The sequence below is a fragment of the Aethina tumida genome, chromosome 1, assembly GCF_024364675.1.
Source record: "Aethina tumida isolate Nest 87 chromosome 1, icAetTumi1.1, whole genome shotgun sequence".
Classification (NCBI taxonomy): Eukaryota; Metazoa; Arthropoda; class Insecta; order Coleoptera; family Nitidulidae; genus Aethina; species Aethina tumida.
Genome location: NC_065435.1, coordinates 5432911 through 5455576, shown reverse-complemented (window position 1 = coordinate 5455576; position 22666 = coordinate 5432911). Strand labels below are relative to the sequence as shown.

General features: G+C 32.9%; 2 protein-coding genes and 1 long non-coding RNA gene across 14 annotated transcripts in view; 1 reads left to right on the top strand and 2 right to left on the bottom strand.

Annotated features, from left to right (window-relative positions):
* The window catches only part of LOC126264273 (uncharacterized), a 240268-nt gene that overhangs the window by 669 nt on the left and 216933 nt on the right, over positions 1-22666 (top strand). For all 4 annotated transcript variants that reach the window (XR_007547032.1, XR_007547029.1, XR_007547030.1 and 1 more), the window contains exon 2: positions 13252-13272. This is a non-coding gene — a long non-coding RNA (uncharacterized LOC126264273). The remainder of the gene's footprint in view (positions 1-13251; positions 13273-22666) is intronic.
* Positions 575-6676, bottom strand: LOC109600245 (A-kinase anchor protein 200). 3 transcript variants are annotated; one of them, XM_020016369.2, is made up of 8 exons: positions 6367-6676; positions 5620-6306; positions 5462-5570; positions 5003-5224; positions 3159-3291; positions 2373-3097; positions 2015-2320; positions 575-1956 (listed from the first exon to the last, which is right to left on the bottom strand). In XM_020016369.2, the coding sequence occupies exons 1-8, from the start codon at positions 6566-6568 to the stop codon at positions 1398-1400; spliced, it is 2943 nt and encodes a 980-aa protein (XP_019871928.2). In that variant the 5' UTR covers positions 6569-6676; the 3' UTR covers positions 575-1397. The 3 variants fall into 3 exon arrangements, with proteins under 3 accessions (XP_019871928.2, XP_019871929.2, XP_019871930.2); XM_020016370.2 differs by having other exon boundaries at positions 5620-6303; XM_020016371.2 differs by having other exon boundaries at positions 5620-6303; positions 6517-6676.
* LOC109600247 (protein trachealess) overlaps positions 8154-22666 on the bottom strand; it is a 101500-nt gene continuing 86987 nt past the window's right edge. For 4 of the 7 annotated variants that reach the window (XM_049961376.1, XM_049961377.1, XM_049961379.1 and 1 more), the window contains 7 exons: positions 18175-18239; positions 17979-18068; positions 12277-12439; positions 11377-11856; positions 11166-11313; positions 10985-11109; positions 8154-10892 (listed from right to left, as the gene is read on the bottom strand). In XM_049961376.1, coding sequence (XP_049817333.1) covers positions 9763-10892; positions 10985-11109; positions 11166-11313; positions 11377-11856; positions 12277-12439; positions 17979-18068; positions 18175-18239 — 2201 coding nt within the window. In that variant the 3' untranslated portion in view covers positions 8154-9762. The remainder of the gene's footprint in view (positions 10893-10984; positions 11110-11165; positions 11314-11376; positions 11857-12276; positions 12440-17978; positions 18069-18174; positions 18240-22666) is intronic. The other 3 variants (XM_049961378.1, XM_020016372.2, XM_049961380.1) reach the window with 1 other exon arrangement.

The following is a 22666-nucleotide window of genomic DNA, read 5'->3' as shown; positions in this document are numbered from 1 at the left end:
CTACAAAACTGAACAAACATGGATATTCGGTGGTTTTGTTCAATAAAAGTTAAAAGTGTAAATTAATAAGTAACAAAAACAGTACTGTATTTTTAAAAGTTATCAGTCTCTTTTACTACTCTTCAACTGTAGGTTCTTAAATAAATTAACGTTTTGAATAAAAATTAGAAATTAAAAATATAAATATTTGTGGTACGTCTATGTGTTTACACTTATTTCAGTTGAATCAAATAATATAAAAACAATTACCAGAAGTAACGATAAGTTTTACGATAATATCCAGCCATTAGGTTAAAGTTGAGATTCAGTAAATATAGATTTACGAATATCATAAACAGTTCTCAAAAATTAAGGACACAATTCAAGCAGAGTTCCTCTAAATTACGTTCAAATGAATACTAATTTTAATTGTTCAAAATTGGTTCTTTTGGAATAGAGCACTAAACTTAACATTTAAATACAAAGGGCTCATTTATTTGTGAATAAGAGAACGGAATGTTAATTATTCAGTGTGATGCACCTACATTTGAATATTTAAAAATGTTTTGAAGGTCAGTAAATCAAACACGCAATTTTTGATTTTATTTTATTGGTCCAAAACAACACACTAAAAGCTATATATAGAATATATAATTTAATATAAATAGAATGACTGATGAGATTGGTCACAGTCACCTATTTAAAAACGGACGGAAAGAACATGAAATCAGTCTAGCGACAATAATACTGAACATTTTTTGTGGTCTAGAAAGACTTCAAAAAAACGGACGGAATGAACACGAAATCAGTCTAGCGACAATAATACTGAACATTTTTTGTGGTCTAGAAGGACTTCAAAAAAACGGACGGAAAGAACATGAAATCAGTCTAGCGACAATAATACTGAACATTTTTTGTGGTCTAGAAAGACTTCAAAAAAACGGACGGAAAGAACATGAAATCAGTCTAGCGACAATAACACTAAACATTTTTTGTGGTCTAGAAAGACTTCAAAAAAACGGACGGAATGAACATGAAATCAGACTAGCGACAATAATACTGAACATTTTTTGTGGTCTAGAAGGACTTCAAAAAAACGGACGGAAAGAACATGAAATCAGTCTAGCGACAATAATACTGAACATTTTTTGTGGTCTAGAAAGACTTCAAAAAAACGGACGGAAAGAACATAAAATCAGTCTAGCGACAATAATACTGAACATTTTTTGTGGTCTAGAAAGACTTCAAAAAAACGGACGGAAAGAACATGAAATCAGTCTAGCGACAATAACACTGAACATTTTTTGTGGTCTAGAAAGACTTCAAAAAAAACGGACGGAATGAACATGAAATCAGTCTAGCGACAATAATACTGAACATTTTTTGTGGTCTAGAAAGACTTCAGCAACATAAACAATTTAATCTTCTGGTTCCTGTTTAATGACAATAGCAGCAACATCTGCAGACCCAATCTGGTAGGATGGGTCGATGGGCTCCTCCTTGATTTTTAGACCCGGGTTGAATAACGGAAAAGTCGGTTCACTGTGATCGACCGGCACTTGCTTTATGAACCGCAATATTTCTGGATCCAGAATCACCTGGGCTGAGGCCTCCGACCCTCCTGCCTGTTGTTCCTCTTTGACAATCGTTTCTTCTTTACGTCGCACCGCACCCTTTCCAGTTTGAAAGCCTACGAGCTGCCTTTTGAAAAGTTTATCGAACTCATCACGAGTCAAAATTATGGGATCCTTTTCGTGAATTACGCATATTTCTCTGATGTCAGAGTTGTTAGTGTATCGGGTGGCTATCGGGAAGTCAACGGCTGGAGGAAAATTGACGGGCGCCATAAAAGCCCCTCCCTCCTGGTTGCGTTTTTCCTGACGAATGTGCAAGAACCTAATCAACTCAGGCGGGCAAAGCTTATGGAAGACGGTCTCTAGTAGTTGACTTTGCACCTTCTTCACTCTCAGCTCCATCCTGAAACAAACAGATTTCCCAATAAATTGGTCCTTGTATAAACGTACGAGGAGCATACCTGGCGGACTGCTCAGCAACTGAACGCAGTAGCTGCTTCGTTCTTGCTTTATTGTTCAGTTCCGAAGCGATGTTTTCCTCGACCTCAACCGGAGGTCGGTCTGATTTCAAGGCGGTTTTGGGCTTGAGGGCCTTCCATTGATCCATACCTATTCCTGGGATGATCAGACGATGGGTGGAGGTCTCGCAATCGTGTCTCAGTAAAATTTTTATAAGATCATATGGAGAATACTTCTTGCCAATGATGATGCGCCTTTTATCTGAATCACCCAAGAATCTGGATTTCAAGTTGTACCTCACACATAGTCTAGAACACGAGATTACTTACACAAGGCCCAGAGCGAACCGTATAAACTCACCTATGAACTGCGGTTCTCTGAGTCCTCGTAAGATTGGGATAGAACGAGAAGAACGAAAGACTATCGTTCTCCGCGTAAGCTTTGATGATCTTGTGCAATTCGTTGACGTAATTGCTACTAAGGTTGCAGTAAAAAGTGTCCACGTAATCGAAGATCTTTTTCACGTCTTCGTTTATTTGACCGCCCCATTCCATTTTGGAAACCAGAGGGTACTTCGACCCACCGTTAGGTGCAGGCTTTGACACACCGTTAGGTGCAGGCTTTGACACACCGTCAGGTGCAGGCTCTGACACACCGTCAGGTGCAGGCACTGACACACTGTCAGGTGCAGGCTCAGACGCACCGTCAGGTGCAGGCTCCGACACACTGTCAGGTGCAGGCTTTGACGTACCCTCAGGTGCAGGCTCTAACACACCGTCAGGTGCTGGCTCTGACACATCGTCAGGTGCAGGCTCTGATACATCGTCAGGTGCAGGCTCTGACACATCGTCAGGTGCAGGCTCTGACATACCCTCAGGTGCAGGCTCTGACACATCGTCAGGTGCAGGCTCTGACACATCATCAGGTGCAGGCTCTGACACACCGTCAGGTGCATTCTCTGACACATCGTCAGGTGCAGGCTTTGACACACTCGCAGGTGCAGGCTCTGACAAATCAGGGGGCATAATCAAGTACTTTTCAAGCTCGTTCAACTGTTTATGTGTCAAATCTTCTAGAACTACTTTCTGAAATGATAAAATGGGACGTGTCGAATTAAGAATACAAAACGATTTAATTGATATTTACTCGAATGACGATGAAGCAGTCTCTCTTAAGTCTCTCAAACGCCAGAACTGCCAAGTCCTGCTTGTAGGACTGAGGGCTACTGTGTTCAGTCTGAGCCACAATTTTGGAGTTAATATGCAGTTGGTAGACGTCGCTAAATAATAAATTAAAATTAAATTTTCTCACATAAAGATTAAGACTTTCGTGAGGATCGTTTAAGTATCTATATTTATTCGGGACGTTTATTGTAATGATTTACTAACGTTTCGCTAACAGGAGTGGCTAGCATCTTCAGAGCTCTGATCTGTTTCATCTTAGACAACTGATGTGATAAATTTCGTTCTGTTCAGTGGCCCTTCTTATCTGCCCAGCGATTTTTGTGTTTCTAAGCACTGGTGTCCATATTTCATCAAGTTTTAATGTTTCTTCTTTTCTGTTGAAATTATTTCTGTGTTTGTGGATCTCAATTGCTCCCCCAACTATTTTAGTGTAATATCTTGTCAAGCAAGTAGTGTTTCTTAGAATATTAAGTTGTGATTTCCATCTAATAGTCCATGTTCAACTACATCAGACTGAGACTGAGTGTTGAATTTTTCTCGTTGATATAAAAAGAGTATGTATAATATGTTTTAATAGAATTTGTCCAATTCTATTAGTTAACTTTAGATATATATGGGATAAAAGCTTTACCAATGATAAACCCACTAGATGATTCTTCCTTATTAGTATGAGGTCTCATTGTGCATTTCATTTCTGAATACTTGTATCCATTAACCTGTAGTGTTTTTCCTAAGTATTTTTGTTCTTTAGTGAGGTGATGTGTGGCACATATACTTTTGGCTTGTTCGGTTAGTGTTTTGATGACCCCTTGTTTTTGACTTGGATGATGATTAGATAATATATGTAGAGATATAGAGATCAGTGTGTGTAGGTTTCCAGTACACATTTGGACCACAAAGTATATCGGAAAATCTACAAACACTGATCGGTATCTATATAAACTATTCAATCTTCATTCTAGTCGAAAACAAGGGATTATCAAAGCAATAATAGAATGAGCCAAGAGTATATGTGTCACACATGAGGTCACTAAAGAACAAGTGCACTTAGAAAAAACTAGAGGCCAACTGATACCAGTGCCCAGAAATAAGACAACAATGATAACTCATACTAATAAGAATGAATCACCTAGTGAGTCCACGGTTGGTAAAGCTTTTATCCCATATGTATCTAAAGTTAACTGTTAGAATTGGGATAATCCTACTAAAACATATTATGTATATCGTTTTTATACCAACGAGAAAAATTCATCACGGTCTCAGATCCTCCAAAGATGAAAGGGACCCTCAAACGGCTTCTGGGATTATACCGTTTACCATTCTCTTGCGGAAAAGTATATATAGGTACTACACAACGTTCAATGGGGACTAGGATTAAAGAATTCAAACGGAGAATACAATTTAGGGCAATCAGTAATTGAACATGCACTGTTAGATGAAAATCACAACATAATATTCCAAGAAACACAACTGCTAGCCTCGACAAGTCGATATCATACTAAAATTAGGAAAGCAATTGAGATCCACAAACACAGAAACAACTTCAACAGAAAAGAAGAAACATTAAAACTTCATAAAATATAGACACCAGTGCTCAGAAACACACAAATCGCTAAGCAAAGAAGAACGACCAGTGAACAGAACGAAATTTCTCAAACATCAGTTGTCTAAGATGTCATTCAGTTGTCAATCAGATGTTAAAGAGACTTGAAACAGATCAGACCTCTGAAAATATCAGGAAATAATTCCAATAAACGTCGACCTGCACATACAGATATATTTCCTCAATTAATCTGAAATACTTACTTCATTATTTTGTACCGCACATCAAATGTGGTCGAGACGACGGCGTTATGCAAATATACTATAGGCGGGCTGTCTTTTCTGCCCACGAGCACCATGTCCGGAATAATAGGGCTTATTCTACGCATGAAATGTAGAAGCTTTCCTACTTTCTCATCCTTGCCATCAAATAGTGGCTTGTATTTGGTTGATGGGACTTCATTTTTATCGAAGTATTCCCCAGCTCTAAATAATAAATAAATATTATACATAATGCAGGAATTAATAAAGTTTGTAAATATTAGACTCTGATAGGGCACAAAGTAAATAATTATATGAACAAAAATCAAAAATGAAACACAAGATCTCCGACTCTGAAGACTACAGCAACCATTAAGTGAATCATTTTGAATGATTATCAGCATATCACTGACTCACCATTCCTACTCTGCATTAAAAAAATTAAAATAGGATCGTTCCTACCTTTTCTGATACAAATCAAGAGGACTGTAGGTGGGTATCCTCACAGGAAATGGTATCATCAGCCGTGGTTCGCACTTGACTGAGCTTTCTTCCATCTGAGCTAGTTTGTCTGAAATTTAAAATTAGTTGAAAAATAACGACTATAATGGACTACTTACATTCAACTAGATCGAGGGATGGTTCTGGGATCTGCAGTTTCGATTCATTTTGCTGTTGTGATGGGCCAGATCCAATAAGCAATTCTGGTTTTGGTGGTTGAGGCTTAGTTGGCCCTGCCTTCTTTGTACGCTTAGGTTTCTTGGCTTTCGGCTGTGCCTCGCTTGGTGGCGCTGGTCTACGACGTGTCCTGGACCTGGACTTTGCTCCTGATTTCGGTTTGCCTGGCCCTCCTGATTTTGGTGGTTCAGCGGCTTCATCTGATTTTGGTGGTCCAGCAGCTCCATCTGACTTTGGTAGTTCACCGGCTCCTTCTGTTCCTGGTGGTTCGGCAGCTCCACCTGATTTTAGTGCATCAGCAACTTCTCCTGATTTTGGTGCATCAGCAGCTTCTCCTGATTTTGGTTCATCAGCAGCTTCTCCTGATTTTGGTGCATCAGCACCTTCTCCTGATTTTGGTACATCGGGAGCTTCTCCTGATTTTGGTGCATCGGGAGCTTCTCCTGATTTTGGTGCTTCAGCAGCTTCTCCTGATTTTGGTTCATCAGCAGCTTCTCCTGATTTTGGTGCATCAGCATCTTCTCCTGATTTTAGTGCATCGGCAGCTTCTCCTGATTTTGGTACATCGGCAACTTCTCCTGATTTTGGTGGTTCGGCCTGGGGCTGTCCTGCATCTTCTTCCATTGCTGCTAGAAATAAAAGTTGCGTTAGTTTATAAGCATCAGTGAGATGCTGAATGGGATCCTTACAAACTGGTGTAGCTTGTTCGGTTTTCGGTTGGATCGCAATGGAGGTGGATTGCTGCACCTCCATTGAAAAGTCCGCGATGTTCTTATTTAATTCTTCGGAACGTTGACGCTTCTGTTCTGTTTCATAATTCTCTATTAACTCATCCATACCTCTTTGCTGCCTTTTTAGACGGTCACGATCTTCCTTCGGACTCCCGGTCATGGTGGCATCCGTTCAGTTCGGAAGTCGCGAGTGGAAAGAACGTCGCTAACTACGCAGTTTAGTAGGAAACAATGATTTAATAGTTTTAATAGGTGGCTATGGATTAGATTGCCGGTTTTCACGTGCATTCTTATGGTGATAAACAAAAACGCATCGCGAGTGCGTTCCGTAAATTCAAATGTGGGTTGATTCGGATTTGTTTGGTATAATTGGGTTAGTAAAAAACTTAGAAATTACAATAGATCGGTCTGATGTTAAAATTAACGGAAATAAATCACGATCAATATTTTTATTGGATTAAAGAATAAATTTAATTTATATAATTTCTCTTTGGAAACTACTTTATCAACTAGATTCAAAAGTAAACCATAAGGATTTCAAACAAATAAATTAAAAATTAACACATATTAAGAAATGGTATTATTAAGCTCTAAATTATAAATTTCCAAAAATTTTGCGATAATAATAAATAAATTATAAAATCCAATTAACAGAGTGTGTTCCGTAAATTTAAGTAAACATTTATATAATTGCAACTAGTAAAATTGCTGTATATGTTTAATTCATTAAGTTTTACCACAATAATAGCTGAATTAATGCTCAAATGGATATTAACTTTAGTTTTTACACCCAAAATAAATAAAAAAGTATTATATGTGTAAACCTGGTTGCCTATCTATATTTCCTTGTTGTTACGGTTTTTTTTTTAGTGGAGTACAAAATATGTATTTTATTATTTTCGCACATATAGCGGTGGTTAGAGAAATAATATACATACTATTTCATGTTATTTAGGAAATGCAATTAAAATATTTTATATTTTATTTGAAATAGTTATATTATATTCTTTTTACATGGTAAGTATTATTTCTCATTTTCAATAGTAAACTGTTACTTTTTTAGTGCATTAAAAAATGGTTTTACAAAAAATGTATTCAGTAGTGGTAGTTATTATAGCATCTTAAAATGCCCCATGTCAGGAGATTGTGTTTGGGATGTTGAAACACATTTATTAAGGGCACCATTTCTTCAATGTATGGTATATAAATCAGTCTAAGGGAGCTTACACAGGAAGAATTGAAGCATCTCTACCATAATTGAGCCTCCACTATGTTTCACTGCGGGTATAACAAACTTTTTGTGTAGTTAATTTAATAGAAACCAGGGTTTTTCTTGTAGGTCTGTTGTCATACAAACCCCCATACATTAACCATCTTGTCACCGTCCCTGAACTAATTTCAGCAAGTTCCATTTCTTCCAGGTTGGCTTTAATTTCAGTTGACTATAAGATTGAATTGTTTTTTGACATTCTAATTATCCAGATATCGATATTATTTCAAGTTCAAGTTCAGACAAATACCACTGGGCACAATTGACTTATTTAGGTGTAAACTCTAAGCCATCTCTTGTTCTCTCAGTCCTCTTAGATTTTTTAAATAATTATAAAAAAACCGCTACTAAATAATAGCAGAGTAGTTTCTATAATTATGATCTCTACTGAATATTTTATTAATTCACACATATCTAATAAGTAAAATTAAACTATAATATTCTGAAAAATTTTGTTATAAATAAAAGAAAAATATACTGGTTTATATTTATTAAACAAATATAAATAAACAATGAAACTTTTTGTATGTAAATATGTGGGTACAAAAAAACTAAATAAATAGCCAATTATTCTAGGGACAATCGGGACGTAAGCTTTAAAAAATTTAAATATAATACCTTAGCGTATCATTTAAAATTTTACATTAAGTTTGTTTATTATACAAATCTACAATATTCTCATTTAACGAAAAAAAAATATATAATGAAAATCATACAGCACTGACTGTATTCGTTATAACTCTTAATCCGACAATAAATTGCCAACAAAAATAAACCTCCCACTTTCGTTCGGAGTTTGTCTTCTTTGAGGCTACAGTAAAAAAAGTTAAAAAAACTGGATTAAGTATATATTGCACATCAATATGTATGCTACATATCAGTTAAGCGAGTATATTCCGCATATTAAATTTGTACTAAACAGCATAAGACAACAAAACATAAGTAATCCTAACATTTGGAATGAGTAAATTAACAAATTAAACAGAATATCACATTCCCTATAAAGTCAGCACCTTTTATGTTTGTGGTATTCTATGATCACATCAATTCAAAAACACAAAAACTGAAATTACATCATCAATATTGCCACAATTTTGATCAAAAAACAAAATCCAGTCACACATCCACTTGACTTAATACACACCGAACTGCGGATTCACTTCACGTTAAACTTCTAAAAAAAATGGCTGGTTTTTGATATTAGATTTAAATCAAGTAGAGGTGATTTCGTTGACATTTTGGCACACAGCAGTATGCTAACAAGAAAGGTGAAAACCGAGGATAAAATTGTATTTGGTTGATTTAAATTTTCACTACTTTCCAGAACACACTGTTTTATATATACAAATCTACTCGTGTTACTAATATTTGAATTTGAAATCAGTAGCAGTATGCAAAAACACGGCTTTTGGGTAGACAGTGTATGTACATGTAATTTTTAGTACTATTCTATCAGCAATTTTCTTTAACTATATGTATATATATTACAGTAATTTCGTTATGTTGGAGTTAACGATATATATAATTTTTTTGTTACTTTCCTAAGCTCCATTTAAGTCCACCATAACTAATATAGAAATAATAACATAAACTGACGTTAAATAATGTAAAATAACATATGTACAACTTAGAAATAAAACAATGTACGCATACCTAACTCATATACAATTGGCTTAGCGTTTGTCTATGGATCTTGAAAACAGTTATTTTTCATTATTCTCTTTGGTTTAAAAATAGTTAGACAAATACTATGACATAACTTGGCCACTACAGTTTTTTGATTGAACAATTTAATAACTAACTAAAATTTTCGATTTGGTATTTAAGTAACAATCCAACCATTTCGAAGACCATTCCAAATCATTCACAGCTTCCACTTCATGACCAAAATAACACCAAAGATAAGACAGGCAATCTGTGAACGATTCTCAAACGATCTCCCAGCAAATAAACTGTCCCAGAGCTACTTGCACTACACCTCCTTGTAAACCATCTTAACCCACAACCTTCGGTGTAGCACAACCACCTCTAAGATAGTCAGTCTTTTACATAAACCTTAATCATTTCTACAAAACAAAGAAAAACTATGACGATGTATACCAATTGGAGGGGGCTGAAGGCGTGTTCTTCGCCGTATGATATAAATGGAAACCTGCTCCGGCCGCAGCGGCAGCGGCCGCCCCAGCATGGTGATAGAACTGAGGCTGATCTACGTAGGAGTACACCTGGGGTTTTAACGGAAGCGGACTGTCCGGGTACTGATGCCTGAGAACGTCCTGATATGGCACTGGCGAGTCGAATGTGACTGCACCATGGAACTGCTGGTGTTTGTCGCGTGGCGACACGCTGGAAGGTGGCGTCATGGCTGTGTGATAGTCCATCGAGTATGTGGTGGGATAATTCTGGTGTTGGGAGAGGAGGAATTGGTGTTCGCTGTAGGTGGACGAGCCCTCACTGCCTGGGGGTGTTGGCAGAGGTCCAACACCGACTTGGGTGTCTCCGCTGGAGGTATAGTATCCGCTGGAGGTGGTGGGAGTTCTGCTTGAGGCACTAGTGATACCGTGCACGTTTGCTCGTATGACGCTCTCCCTGTTGGCGTACAATTGGCGTAAAAGCGCGGACGCAGGCAAGGGCCCTTGCTGTTGGTGGTGTGCACCGATCCACTGAATAGTAGTCCTTTGCTGTTGTTTCAACAGAGCATCAGTACTAAAGTCTGTGGGCTGGTGGTTCTGACTTTGACCCAACACTGGTGATTTACACGTCGTCGGCAGGTGCTTCGACATTGCGTTCTCCAAATCCTTGACACTCGTCCCACTTGTTTCGTCTGCCTTCTTCGGGCTGGACGTACCTGTGGAGTCCGTGCTCGTGTGCAGGGCAACGCCTCCGGTGGAATGGCACGAAGAAGCAGGACTCATTTGACTGACCGACGTGCGATGGGGTGGCGGTGTGTGGTCGTCGTCTTCGTTTTCATCCGACGACGTGTTCTTCCTTTTGGAGGGCCTTCGCACAGACATGTGTTTCCGTTGTTCGATATTGTTGGTCAGTTGGGCCACGGGTGGGTTGTTGTCGAAGCGTCTGGTTCGTAGATCGCCACCGTTTTCCTTAGGAGCTCCGCCGTCGGTTTGCTGGCTGCTGTTGCCGCTGCAGGCGGCGTCCTCCAGGTCCTGGGACGAGTCTTGGGGTGGGTTTGGCGGACCTCCGCTGTTCCGGTCATCTGGACCAAGACGAGTGTGTTAGTGAGGTTTGGTTTAAAGTTTTGACACATGAATATACATTAACATTAACATTGGTGGTACGTCAACGTACCTCCTCGATCCGCATCTGGAGATCCGTTTTCTGGATCGTTACTGCTGGCTTCCTCGCGTTTCACCAAGTGGTTGTTCTCCTCCATTTGGCAGCAGTCCATCACCAAGTTCTCGAATTCTTGCCCACTGTAAAAGTATATTAATAACCAACTCATCAAATAATTATTAACAAGATAACTTACCTGATCACATAGTTTACACATATTATGTTTTGTTCGTCGGCGTTTTTGGTATTGCAGACAACGGTGGCGCAGGTCTGCACCCAGGTGTAACCACCTCCTTTGTTCATGAACCTGTAGTAATGGGTCAACACTTGTCCTTTGTTGATAACTGTAAATAAGATAAGTAAAGAGGATAAATATTAAACAATAAAACTTTTGTTAGAAAACTTACGATCGATGTGACATTTCCTGAGCTTGTTGGCATCTTCTCCGTGGCATAACGAGTACAAATTCCTGCCAGTTAATTCTTCCGGTGTATAATCTAACAAATCTAGAACCTTAGGCTCGCAGTGGGCTATTCTAAAGTCAAAATTAATCCTAGTAACAAACATGTCCGACTCTAACCGTATCTCATGAACACTTGGTGGAGGCAGAGCAATTGCTAAGGCCACCATCCCCAACAACGGTGGGTGGGTTTTCCTCGAATGTGAGAAAGTATATTGCGGCCGAAGTCTGCACAACATTAGTACGACCTGTAAAGAAACGTTGGGTTTTAGATGGGTTTTTGGAGGAGGAATGGTCGGTCTTACTCTATATCCTGAGGATTTGAAGTGGCAACCCCTTTTGGTTAAGGTAGACTTCATTCTAACGCAGAACGCTCGATCTAAACCTTTGTAGGGTGGGTTATTTCCTAAAGACATCGTTGTGGAAACTGTAAATAATTAAATTGTCATGTAGAAAATAGATAATTTGGGCTAGACTCAGGTATTTCAAGTGCGTCATAGTTAAAGAGAAACCGCCATGAATATAATCAAAGGAAATTATAAAATCATTTGAATTTCAAAACAAGCAATCCCGGTATGAAAACAGAAAATAAATTCAAACTACTGTTTGGACGCAACATAATATCATTTATACGTTAGTTTGGTATATGATTTCGACTGAAGAGGGACAGGAAACTGATGATTTAAGCATGCAAAGAGTGACTTCACTACGTGTCCAATTGTTATTCCATGTCCATAATACAAGTCACACCCAAGAATGTCTCTATGGTTCTTTGGGTACAATTCCCCCATCTACAATTTCTTTAAACATCGGAAATATACTGTGTGAACCAAAGAAGATTGCTTACCGTCAGGATTGTTCGTGCCGGCCGTCGAGGTGCTCTCTTCGGAGCCGCTTCCTGGGGAGGCTAAATTTTGACCTTGTGATAAACCTAAACCTAAATGTTCTGCTATTTCTTGATGATCGTTGTGATGGATGTAATCGAATATACTACTCCCTGTCATTTCAACCTGCAACAAAATGTTAGCTTTGAGTTTGAGGTTGTATTTCGTTAAACGACTGAAGTACAACTAAGTAAATTATATTTGATTTTTAATACACAAAAGAGTAAACAATAAAGTAAATTAAAAAGTAAATTAATGTAAAATTGTATTCTGATCATTGTAATTAATATATTTTAGTAGAATTAAATTTATTCTAAGCTACCCTTAATATTATGTTAAAGAGTTTGGGGAGAAATATGAAAAAATAACATTAGTTATTACAAACTGGACATCTCTAATTACCATAAATGAAATCAAAATATTATTCTTGTACATAAATTAAATCTTTAAAAAATTAATTACAAAGTGTTTTCAAACTTTTATTTGGAGGGCGACAAACGTTTAGTATATCATCTGATTCTATGCTATTAAACTTAGATTCATCACTCCAAAATTCTGGAGGATAATTAATATATTTTTGTGTAAACTTTAGTCTTGTTCAAATATTTTTTTTTGATGCCAATGGTTTTGTCACTGAACTACATCTTTGCAAGTTTTGTTCATTCAGTCAACGTCTGATTGTTCTACTAGACATCAATTAATTCATTTTTAATTTGCCTAGAAGACAAGAAAGGATTTCGTTCGCTGATTCTTCCAATTTGTCTGTCTATAAAAGGCGTTGTTTTTTGTTAGGACGTTTCCTTATTGTATTTTCAAATGAGTGTGTTGTTTCATATTTGTTGATAACATTGTAAACCATTTTTCAAGAACAAGTTCTTAGTAATGTCACCAATATTTAGACCTTAATTATTCATGTTAATTATTATTTCTTTGTTTAGGAGTGCCTATTCCCACAGAAAGTAAGTTATTCAATAAAATAATATAAATCTTATTAAATATAAAATTTTATTATATAAAGTATTGTTAAATAGTGCCATAAAACATAAATACATTTAATGGCCTATTTCTTTGGTAACCAAATCAGATTATTATGTGAATTTAAAGTAGTATCTTTTAAGATATACGACAAAAAACAAAAAAAAAATGAATATTTAAATATATTTTATGAAGTGACAGGACTAAGTTTCAATTAAATTTTAAATTTTGTCCACCACTGTAAAATAATTGATTATTTTAAATCTATTAATTTAGAAACACAAATTTAATAAATTATTTAGTATATATAAGTTTCAATTGAAATACATTTAAATTGTGTCAAGTGTAAGTTTTTTGAACTTAACTGAACATTAAAATAAAAACGGTTGAAGAAATTGAGTTTAAAAACGCAGTGATGATGTAGGCCCATTGTTTTTAAAATTTATATGCTTTATTTCCATTAAAAATAAATATTTCGACTTGTTAACGAAGTACATAAAGAAAATTTATTATAATGTTAAGAATATACTTTATTCAGAATGTTCAAGATTTTAGTGAGTTACAAATGTATTTTAAACATTTCTTTAGAGCAATAGTGAGTAATTCAAATTTTTTCTAACAAATAGTAATGACAAATAGTTCTATTGTTCTTCCAGTATTGTAAGAAACAAAATATTATCACCTCAATTCAATATGCTAACTATTGTAAATTAAAATTGTTGTAGATCACAAAATGCTAAAACAATAAATCACGATGAATTCAACATCTCATCTTTACTGATAATTGACTGAAAGAGGGGAAAGGTGTGCGTAAAATTAAAGTGAAAACCATTGAAAAATAAGAGTAATTAGATAAACTCGTATATGTCGTGAATTTAACGAAATCCACAGCATGTACTAGGCACGTCCTAAAGTAACACCCGGTAAATATTAAAAACAATATTTAACCAAGTTATAATAATTGTGTAATACATGAAAACGGGAAGAGAACAGTGGTGAACTGAACGGAACGGTGGCGGGTAGTTTGAGCGGAGCAGTTCAGCTCCAGCTAGGTCGAGTTGGGATGTTGGGCTGACTGCCTCCCAAAGTTAACATCCCCGTTTGCCGAATGCTCCTCACGTAGTACTCTGCAGCGGCGTGCCCGCCATTTATAATAGGAATGGCGGGGCTATAATCAATAGGGTATTTTCAACTGCGGGAAAATGCCAGGCCTTAGAAGAACACGTACATGTTATTACTACACTGTCTCTTTCAACAATTTTATCCATCAAAACACCTAGGCACATCCATATCTGCTGCCCTTATTTTAATACACATCACACATCAGTTTACTGACCTTTTGTACAAAATTTCGTTTCGAAATCGATTCATTTAAACCGTCGTTCGGCGTGATTGACTGTCTTATTTATTTTGTATGCGTTTAGGAGTTGGTGTATAATTTCTTATCATTGTATTAAACCACCCTCAGAACGTTCCCCTTTCTATTAGTCTGCACTCAATTATACCGCCCGGGGTCTAATCGAATCTTGCGATTATGTTATTTAAACTTGTGGGCTTTTTAATTTTACACAAATCATTTGTTTTACCTTAATCTACTAATTTGTTTCACCAAACTTATCTATTTTGTCTCCCAAAATTATAGTTTAATAAGAACAGTTTATTATATTTTTAGTCTAGAAGCTGAAATACTTAAAATTTATATATTTTTATGTATTTTACATTATACAAGAAAAGTTTTTAATTTCACTAATTTTATTTACAAATCTGTTGAAATTTGTTTAAAATATTCCAAAATGATCGATAGTTTATTATAGTTTAGTGAGAAGCTGAAATGTTTAAAAAACTATATTTTGAAATTTTACTCTATACAAAAAGTTATTTAAGGTTGTGGAGTTTCTTATTTACAAAAATTCGTCAGTTTTACAAAAATTCTACCTCATTAAATATGGAGAATTTTGTTTGAAGTATTTCAAAATTGCTGACGATTAATTATACTTTAGTCTAAAAGCTGAAATACTTAAAATTTATATTTTTTTATGTATTTTACATTATACAAGAAATTATATCAGCTTGCGATGTTTTTAATTTTAGTAATTTTGTTTACAAAACTAGTGAAATTTGTCGAAAATATTCCAAAATGATCGATAGTTTATTACAGTTTAGTGAGAAGCTGAAATGCTTAAAAAATTATATTTTGAAATTTTACACTATACAAAAAGATATTTAAGGTTGTGGAGTTTCTTATTTACAAAAATTCGTCAGTTTTACAAAAATTCTGCCTCATTAAATATGCAGAATTTTGTTTGAAGTATTTCAAAATTGCTGACGTTTAATTATACTTTAGTCTAAAAGTTGAAATACTTAAAATTTATATTTTTTATATATTTTACAGTATTTAAGAAATTATTTCAACTTGTGAAGTTTTTAATTTTACTAATTTTATTTACATAACTGTTCAAATTTGTTTAAAATATTCTAAAATGATCGATAGTTTATTATAGTTTAGTGAGAATCTGAAATGCTTAAAAAATTATATTTTGAAGTTTTACAAAGAGTTATTTAAGATTGTGGAGTTTCTTATTTACAAAAATTTGTCAGTTTTACAAAAATTCTACCTCATTAAATATGGAGAATTTTGTTTGAAGTATTTCAAAATTGCTGACGATTAATTATACTTTAGTCTAAAAGCTGAAATACTTAAAATTTATATTTTTTTATGTATTTTACATTAGACAAGAAATTATTTCAGCTTGTGATGTTTTTAATTTTAGTAATTTTATTTAGAAAATTGGTGAAATTTGTCGAAAATATTCCAAAATGATCGATAGTTTATTACAGTTTAGTGAGAAGCTGAAATGCTTAAAAAATTATATTTTGAAATTTTACACTATACAAAAAGATATTTAAGGTTGTGGAGTTTCTTATTTACAAAAATTCGTCAGTTTTACAAAAATTCTGCCTCATTAAATATGCAGAATTTTGTTTGAAGTATTTCAAAATTGCTGACGTTTAATTATACTTTAGTCTAAAAGTTGAAATACTTAAAATTTATATTTTTTATATATTTTACAGTATTTAAGAAATTATTTCAACTTGTGAAGTTTTTAATTTTACTAATTTTATTTACATAACTGTTCAAATTTGTTTAAAATATTCTAAAATGATCGATAGTTTATTATAGTTTAGTGAGAATCTGAAATGCTTAAAAAATTATATTTTGAAGTTTTACAAAGAGTTATTTAAGATTGTGGAGTTTCTTATTTACAAAAATTTGTCAGTTTTACAAAAATTCTACCTCATTAAATATGGAGAATTTTGTTTGAAGTATTTCAAAATTGCTGACGATTAATTATACTTTAGTCTAAAAGCTGAAATACTTAAAATTTATATTTTTTTATGTATTTTACATTAGACAAGAAATTATTTCAGCTTGTGATGTTTTTAATTTTAGTAATTTTATTTAGAAAATTGGTGAAATTTTTCTAAAATATTCCAAAATGGTTGACAGTTTATTATAGATAGTAAGAAGCTGAAATGCTTAAAAATTTGTATTTTGAAATTTTACATTATACAAAAAGTTATTTAAGGTTGTAGAGTTTCTTATTTATAAAAATTGTCAGTTTTACAAAAAATCTACCTTGTTTAAATATGGAGAATTTTGTTTGAAGTATCTAAAAGTAGCTGATAGTTAATTAAACTTTAGTTTAGAAGTTGAAATACTCAAAATTTATATTTTTTTATGTATTTTACATTATTTAAGAAATTATTTCAATTCATTCATTCAAAGTTTATAATTTTACTAATTTTATTTACAAAATTGGTGAAATTTATTTAAAATATCCCAAAATTATCTATAGTATATATTTGTTTATTAATTTTATATTATGAAATTATTTAAAATCATTTGTGTTACAAAGTCTTTTCAAAATTGGTAAAAGTTAAGCATTTGTTCAGAATTAGTAAACTTATATTTATTTAATAAATTTAACATTACATGCAATTAAAATTTATTTTAAATTTGTTATAAATAGTGACAATCTAAAGTGCTATACAAAAATATTCAAATACTGATCAGATACACATGTTTTTATTAAAAACTAATTTTTTATTGATTAACGTAAAACGTGATTTTATTGTTCGACCCAATTGCCATTTCCAGTTTTATTAAACAACACGCGTTGATTTCATTGATTATAATAAATGGCATATTATTTATTAGTGTTTTTTTATTTGTTCAAAAATCAGCATTGATTTGATATATGCACATAAACGGATTTTTAAAACACTCAATTTTCAGTGTCAGGTAAAAATTGTGTAGTTTAAATTTTCTCATTATAACACAAAACAAAACAACATTAAACATCAATCAGAGCATTTCAGTGTTATTACACAAAGCTAAATACGCTGGGAGAGAGGAATTGCTGTCGCCATTTGTATCGCTCACATCATAAATCATGTCATATTCCTGAACTGCCCTGATGGACACATGGATAAGTGGCATCATCTAATAATAAATGCTGGATGCGTTTTTTACCATTTCTTGCGGCCATCTGTCTGGCCCCTGCGTTTTTACATTTAAGCCTTATCAAAATTGTATTTGGGGACAACAGCTGATCTTTGTGCGGCCATAGATTATGGATCAGCGTTCCTGACTACATTTTTATTGCTATTAATTAAACGTCCTGCTTACCTGTGAAAGTCCTAAATATATCGAAACAGTCTCAGAAATGTAAAGGAATCTGCCGTCAGCAGCTATCGCCAAAGCAAAGCCATCAAGGGACTGAAACAATATTATGTTTTAGTTGTCTTTGTAGAACTAATCTGAAATGATCGTCGTGACTGGTAAACGTAAATTGACCATAAAAATTACATCCAGGAATGCTTACCTGTAATATGTGAGTGCCCTGATGCTGCTCGAATATGTCTGTGGCTAATGATCTAGACCTTCCTGCTGAAAAAATGCGACAATAAATAATTTTTGCACAATGATTTATTTCAGGCTAAATAATACCAATGTAATAAGGCAATAATAAATAGTGTTCTGTTGAAAGTGAATCATATGGTGAAATCCAGATAAGGTGGGGGACAACATTTTCCCTAATCTTGTTCGTATATATATAGTCGGTATCAAGAAGCAATATTTTACAGATGACATTGTAACCAATTTGTTAGAGGTCCTGGGCCTTTATCAAACAGGGATGTCGACTTATACGCTTGTCTCATATGTTATGTTTCTATTAGATTGTAAAAATCCTACACTTCCAACTTTGACTAGTTACGCCAATAAAAAAATAGATTTTTCATTCTGTCTATATTATCTGTCGATCTGTGACAAGTTTAGGTATCATGATACATTTTTGTTGGGGCAACTTTTCATTAGAAAACTGTTCAAATTTGTCTTACTACATTTGGACTAATTAGTGCGAAATCATAATAAAATTATTTTAATTAATTGTTTTTACCATTAAAATCTGCATGTTTTGTTTTATAAAACTGACCATTTTGGTGGAAATCTGAAAGAAAACAACTGGATCAAAATTGGATTTGTTCTGGATTATGATTCAAAAATAAATTAAGGCTCATAATTATTTAATAGTTTGTACATATTATTAGTTTATATTACAGTAAATGTCATAGAATTTAATTAATTCAATAAATGTGCTTTTTAATTACCCTTTTCTGTGAAATTAGATATCTTAAAACATTGTTTTTATTAAAACATATTCTCTAAGGTCAATTTAATTTAAAAAATTAATTTTATTTCAAATTTCAAGGAGCTTTTTAAGTACTGCTTCAAAGACATTTTAAGTATATTGATAACTTTGAACTTTTTTATTTATATTTTAATATTTGAAATTTTACAATTGGTACTATAATATAAAATTTAGAACATACTGATGAAAAACAAAATAAAATATTGTTTTATGTTTAAAAATATAATTATTTGAAAGGTCAGTTTAAATCTAAAAAAATCTTAAATTTGATTTTATACACAAAAACTTCAGAGTGTTAAAAATTTAATTAATTAACATCAGAAAATGCAATAGTACTTTACTAACAGAATTATAATGAAACTTCACATTTTAAAGAGCTTTTTAAGTACTGCTTTATATTATACTTTTTATTTGTATTTTAACATATGAAATTTAACAATTGGTACTACAATATAAAATTTAAAACATATTGATGAAAAATAAAATAAAATATTGTTTTTAAGCCATTTTTAAACACAATTATTTGAAAGATATTCCTTAAGGTCAATTAAATACCAAAATAACATCTTAAATTTGATTCTATGTACAAAAACTACAGAGTGTTATAAAATTTAATCAATTAACATCAGAAAATTTAATAGTACTTTACTATCAGAATTAGAATGAAACTTCACATTTCAAAGAGCTTTTTAAGTACTGTTTTATTGAGTTCTCTTTAAAGTATGATAATTGAACTTTTTAATTTGTATTTTAACATTTGAAATTTAACAATTGGTACTATAATATAAAATTTAAAACATATTGGTGAAAAATAAAATAAAATATTGTTTTTAAGTCATTTTTAAACATAATTATTTGAAAGATATTCTTTAAGGTCAATTTAATACCAAAATAACATCTTAAATTTGATTTTATGCACAAAAACTACAGAGTGTTATAAAATTTAATGAATTAACATCAGAAAATTTAGTACTACTTTACTATCAAAATTAGAATGAAACTTCACATTTCAAAGAGCTTTTTAAGTACTGTTTTATTGAGTACTCTTTACAGTATGATAACTGAACTTTTTAATTTGTATTTTAACATTTGAAATTTAGCAATTGGTACTACAATATAAAATTTAAAACATATTGGTGAAAAATAAAATAAAATATTGTTTTTAAGTCATTTTTAAACATAATTATTTGAAAGATATTCTTTAAGGTCAATTTAATATCAAAATAACATCTTAAATTTTATTTTATGCACAAAAACTACAGAGTGTTATAAAATTTAATGAATTAACATCAGAAAATTTAGTACTATTTTACTATCAAAATTAGAATGAAACTTCACATTTCAAAGAGCTTTTTAAGTACTGTTTTATTGAGTTCTCTTTACAGTATGATAATTGAACTTTTTATATATAATATATATATATATATATATAAAATTTTATATATAAATTTACTATCAGAATCAGAATGAAACTTTACATTTCAAAGAGCTTTTTAAGTACTGCTTTATTGAATTATCTTTAAAATATGATAATTGAACCTTTTTATTTGTATTTTTAACATTTGAAATTTAACAATTGGTACTACACTATAAAATTTAAAACATATTGGTGAAAAATAAAATAAAATATTGTTTTTAAGTCACTTCTAAACATAATTATTTGAAAGATATTTTCAAATTTTAAAGAGCTTTTTAAGTACTGCTTTATTGAATTCACTTTAAAGTACGATAATGGAACTTTTTACTTATATTTTAACATTTAAAATTTAACAATATAAAGTTTAAAATATTCTAATGAAAAATAAAATTAAATATTGATTTCAAGTTGTTTTTAGAAAAACATTTTTAAAAGATTTAAGGTGAATTTAATCCCAAAATGTTTCCTGCATTAATAATAAAATAAAAAAACTTATTAATAAAATCAAAAATAACGTTCAGGTTGTAGAATATGCATAAAGTTTATAATTTTAAAAATATATAGCTTCGAAGACATAACTAAACTAACTGTATTAATGTTTATCCTTCAGTATTAACTTAATCCCGATATAACATGTTATAGACTGTTATAAATAAAAACACGTAGTATAAAAATCCAATCAAACTTTGACTAGTGACAGCAATAAAAGAGGAGACATTTCACCCTGCTCTTTATATTTGTGTGACAACTTGAGGTGTTAAATCAGATTTTTGGCCGGGCCAACTTCAAAGAGTTTATTATCAATAAAAAAGACGGTCGGTCCCGATGTTCACATGGGGTGAGGGCGAACCGCAAACTATGTACCGAGCGAGTAAATTTGGCAAAAGCAAGAGACGACGAGCCAAGTGCGGAAGGCCTCCCTAACTATGACATGTAAATCTAATCATGAACCCTCACCGTTAAAATCGCAAATCTAATTCCATTCCCGTCCGAGAGTGATAAAATTAGCTGTTGCTTATTGTAAACCAAACTCGGAAAATTTACGGGGCTTAATTCGTGTACTTGTGGCAGTCGAGGGGTTGGTTGGGATTTAAGTGAAATAATTATGTAGAATTTTGAACAATCTTAGTTACACAGTTCTTAATGAATTGACATTGATCCGTTTGGGGGGTGCCTCTCTAGTTTGTTGGCGGTTGTCAAGTTTTATTTCGATTCTTATTCAAATCAAATTTCTGTTTGTTCTCTTTTACGGCCCGAAAACGTTATTTAATACGCGCCAACCCGATTCAATTATTTACTTCTGTGTTTAAATTCATTAGTGCAATTTACATTTTAGATTTGATCAGGCTTGTTGTGATTAGATATGTTTAGCCTTTATTTACATTAGGTCTTGCTTTGTTTTCGTTTGGGGGTGTCACATCTTTTAATCATACAACAAAGGTTTTGTCTAATCAGCCACTTCTTCAACCTTCAGGATGAAGCACCAATAATAAGCTTCAAAGTAACTTATGCCAATAAAATGGAACATGGTAAAGGCTCCAATTTCCTGCTTTTTGATGATTTGTAATAACTGACACAACACATGAAGCAGCATTAAACCTTAACCCCAAAAACGGAGTAAATCAGGACATAAAACATTGGGTGATTTATCAAGAGGTTCTTGCCCAACTGAAGAGAAAAAAAAAACATAATAAACGAAGTCCTGTATTCAAATAAATTTAAAATTCCTTCTAGTTTTCTGTTCTGAGGTTATGACACTGCCCTGATTTTAAAAGTTGCGGCTGATGAATAATAAAACAGGCAGCCATTTTGTTTTGTTCAGTGAATATTTTATTATTGCTTTCGCTGGTACGTGATTTGTAATTTGAAATTTGATTTAATGCTTACAGGATATGATAATGTTTTTAACTGTAGAAATGATGGTAATGTGATTGTAATAAATTAATGCTATTCGAGACTATAACCATTGGTATTAATAACCTTTGGTATGTTGTGTTGTTGGAAAGTGATTACTTGGAAATGGTTTGCAGGAAAGCTGCATTTTTTCTTCGTTGCGACACAGCTGAAGAAACTTAATTAGGTGTTTCAGGAGGTTAATGGTGAAATATTAAAAGATGCGGATCTAGAAGAGGCCGAAGGGAATTCTAGGGGCAATATTAATTAGAATCGTGTATCTTGTTGATGAAAGTCGGACTTAGGGGGAGCCGGGCCATTGATTAAACAGTCCTAAATAATTCCATATTTATT

Excerpts from the sequence above, each read along its gene's own strand:
- LOC109600245 (XM_020016369.2), bottom strand. The coding sequence starts at position 6,568 with ATGACCGGGAGTCCGAAGGAAGATCGTGACCGTCTAAAAAGGCAGCAA. Across the intron at positions 5,225-5,461 it reads CTTGATTTGTATCAGAAAAG|AGCTGGGGAATACTTCGATA; the intron begins GTAGGAACGATC and ends TTTATTATTTAG. Across the intron at positions 3,292-5,002 it reads GTGCGGTACAAAATAATGAA|CGACGTCTACCAACTGCATA; the intron begins GTAAGTATTTCA and ends TTTATTATTTAG.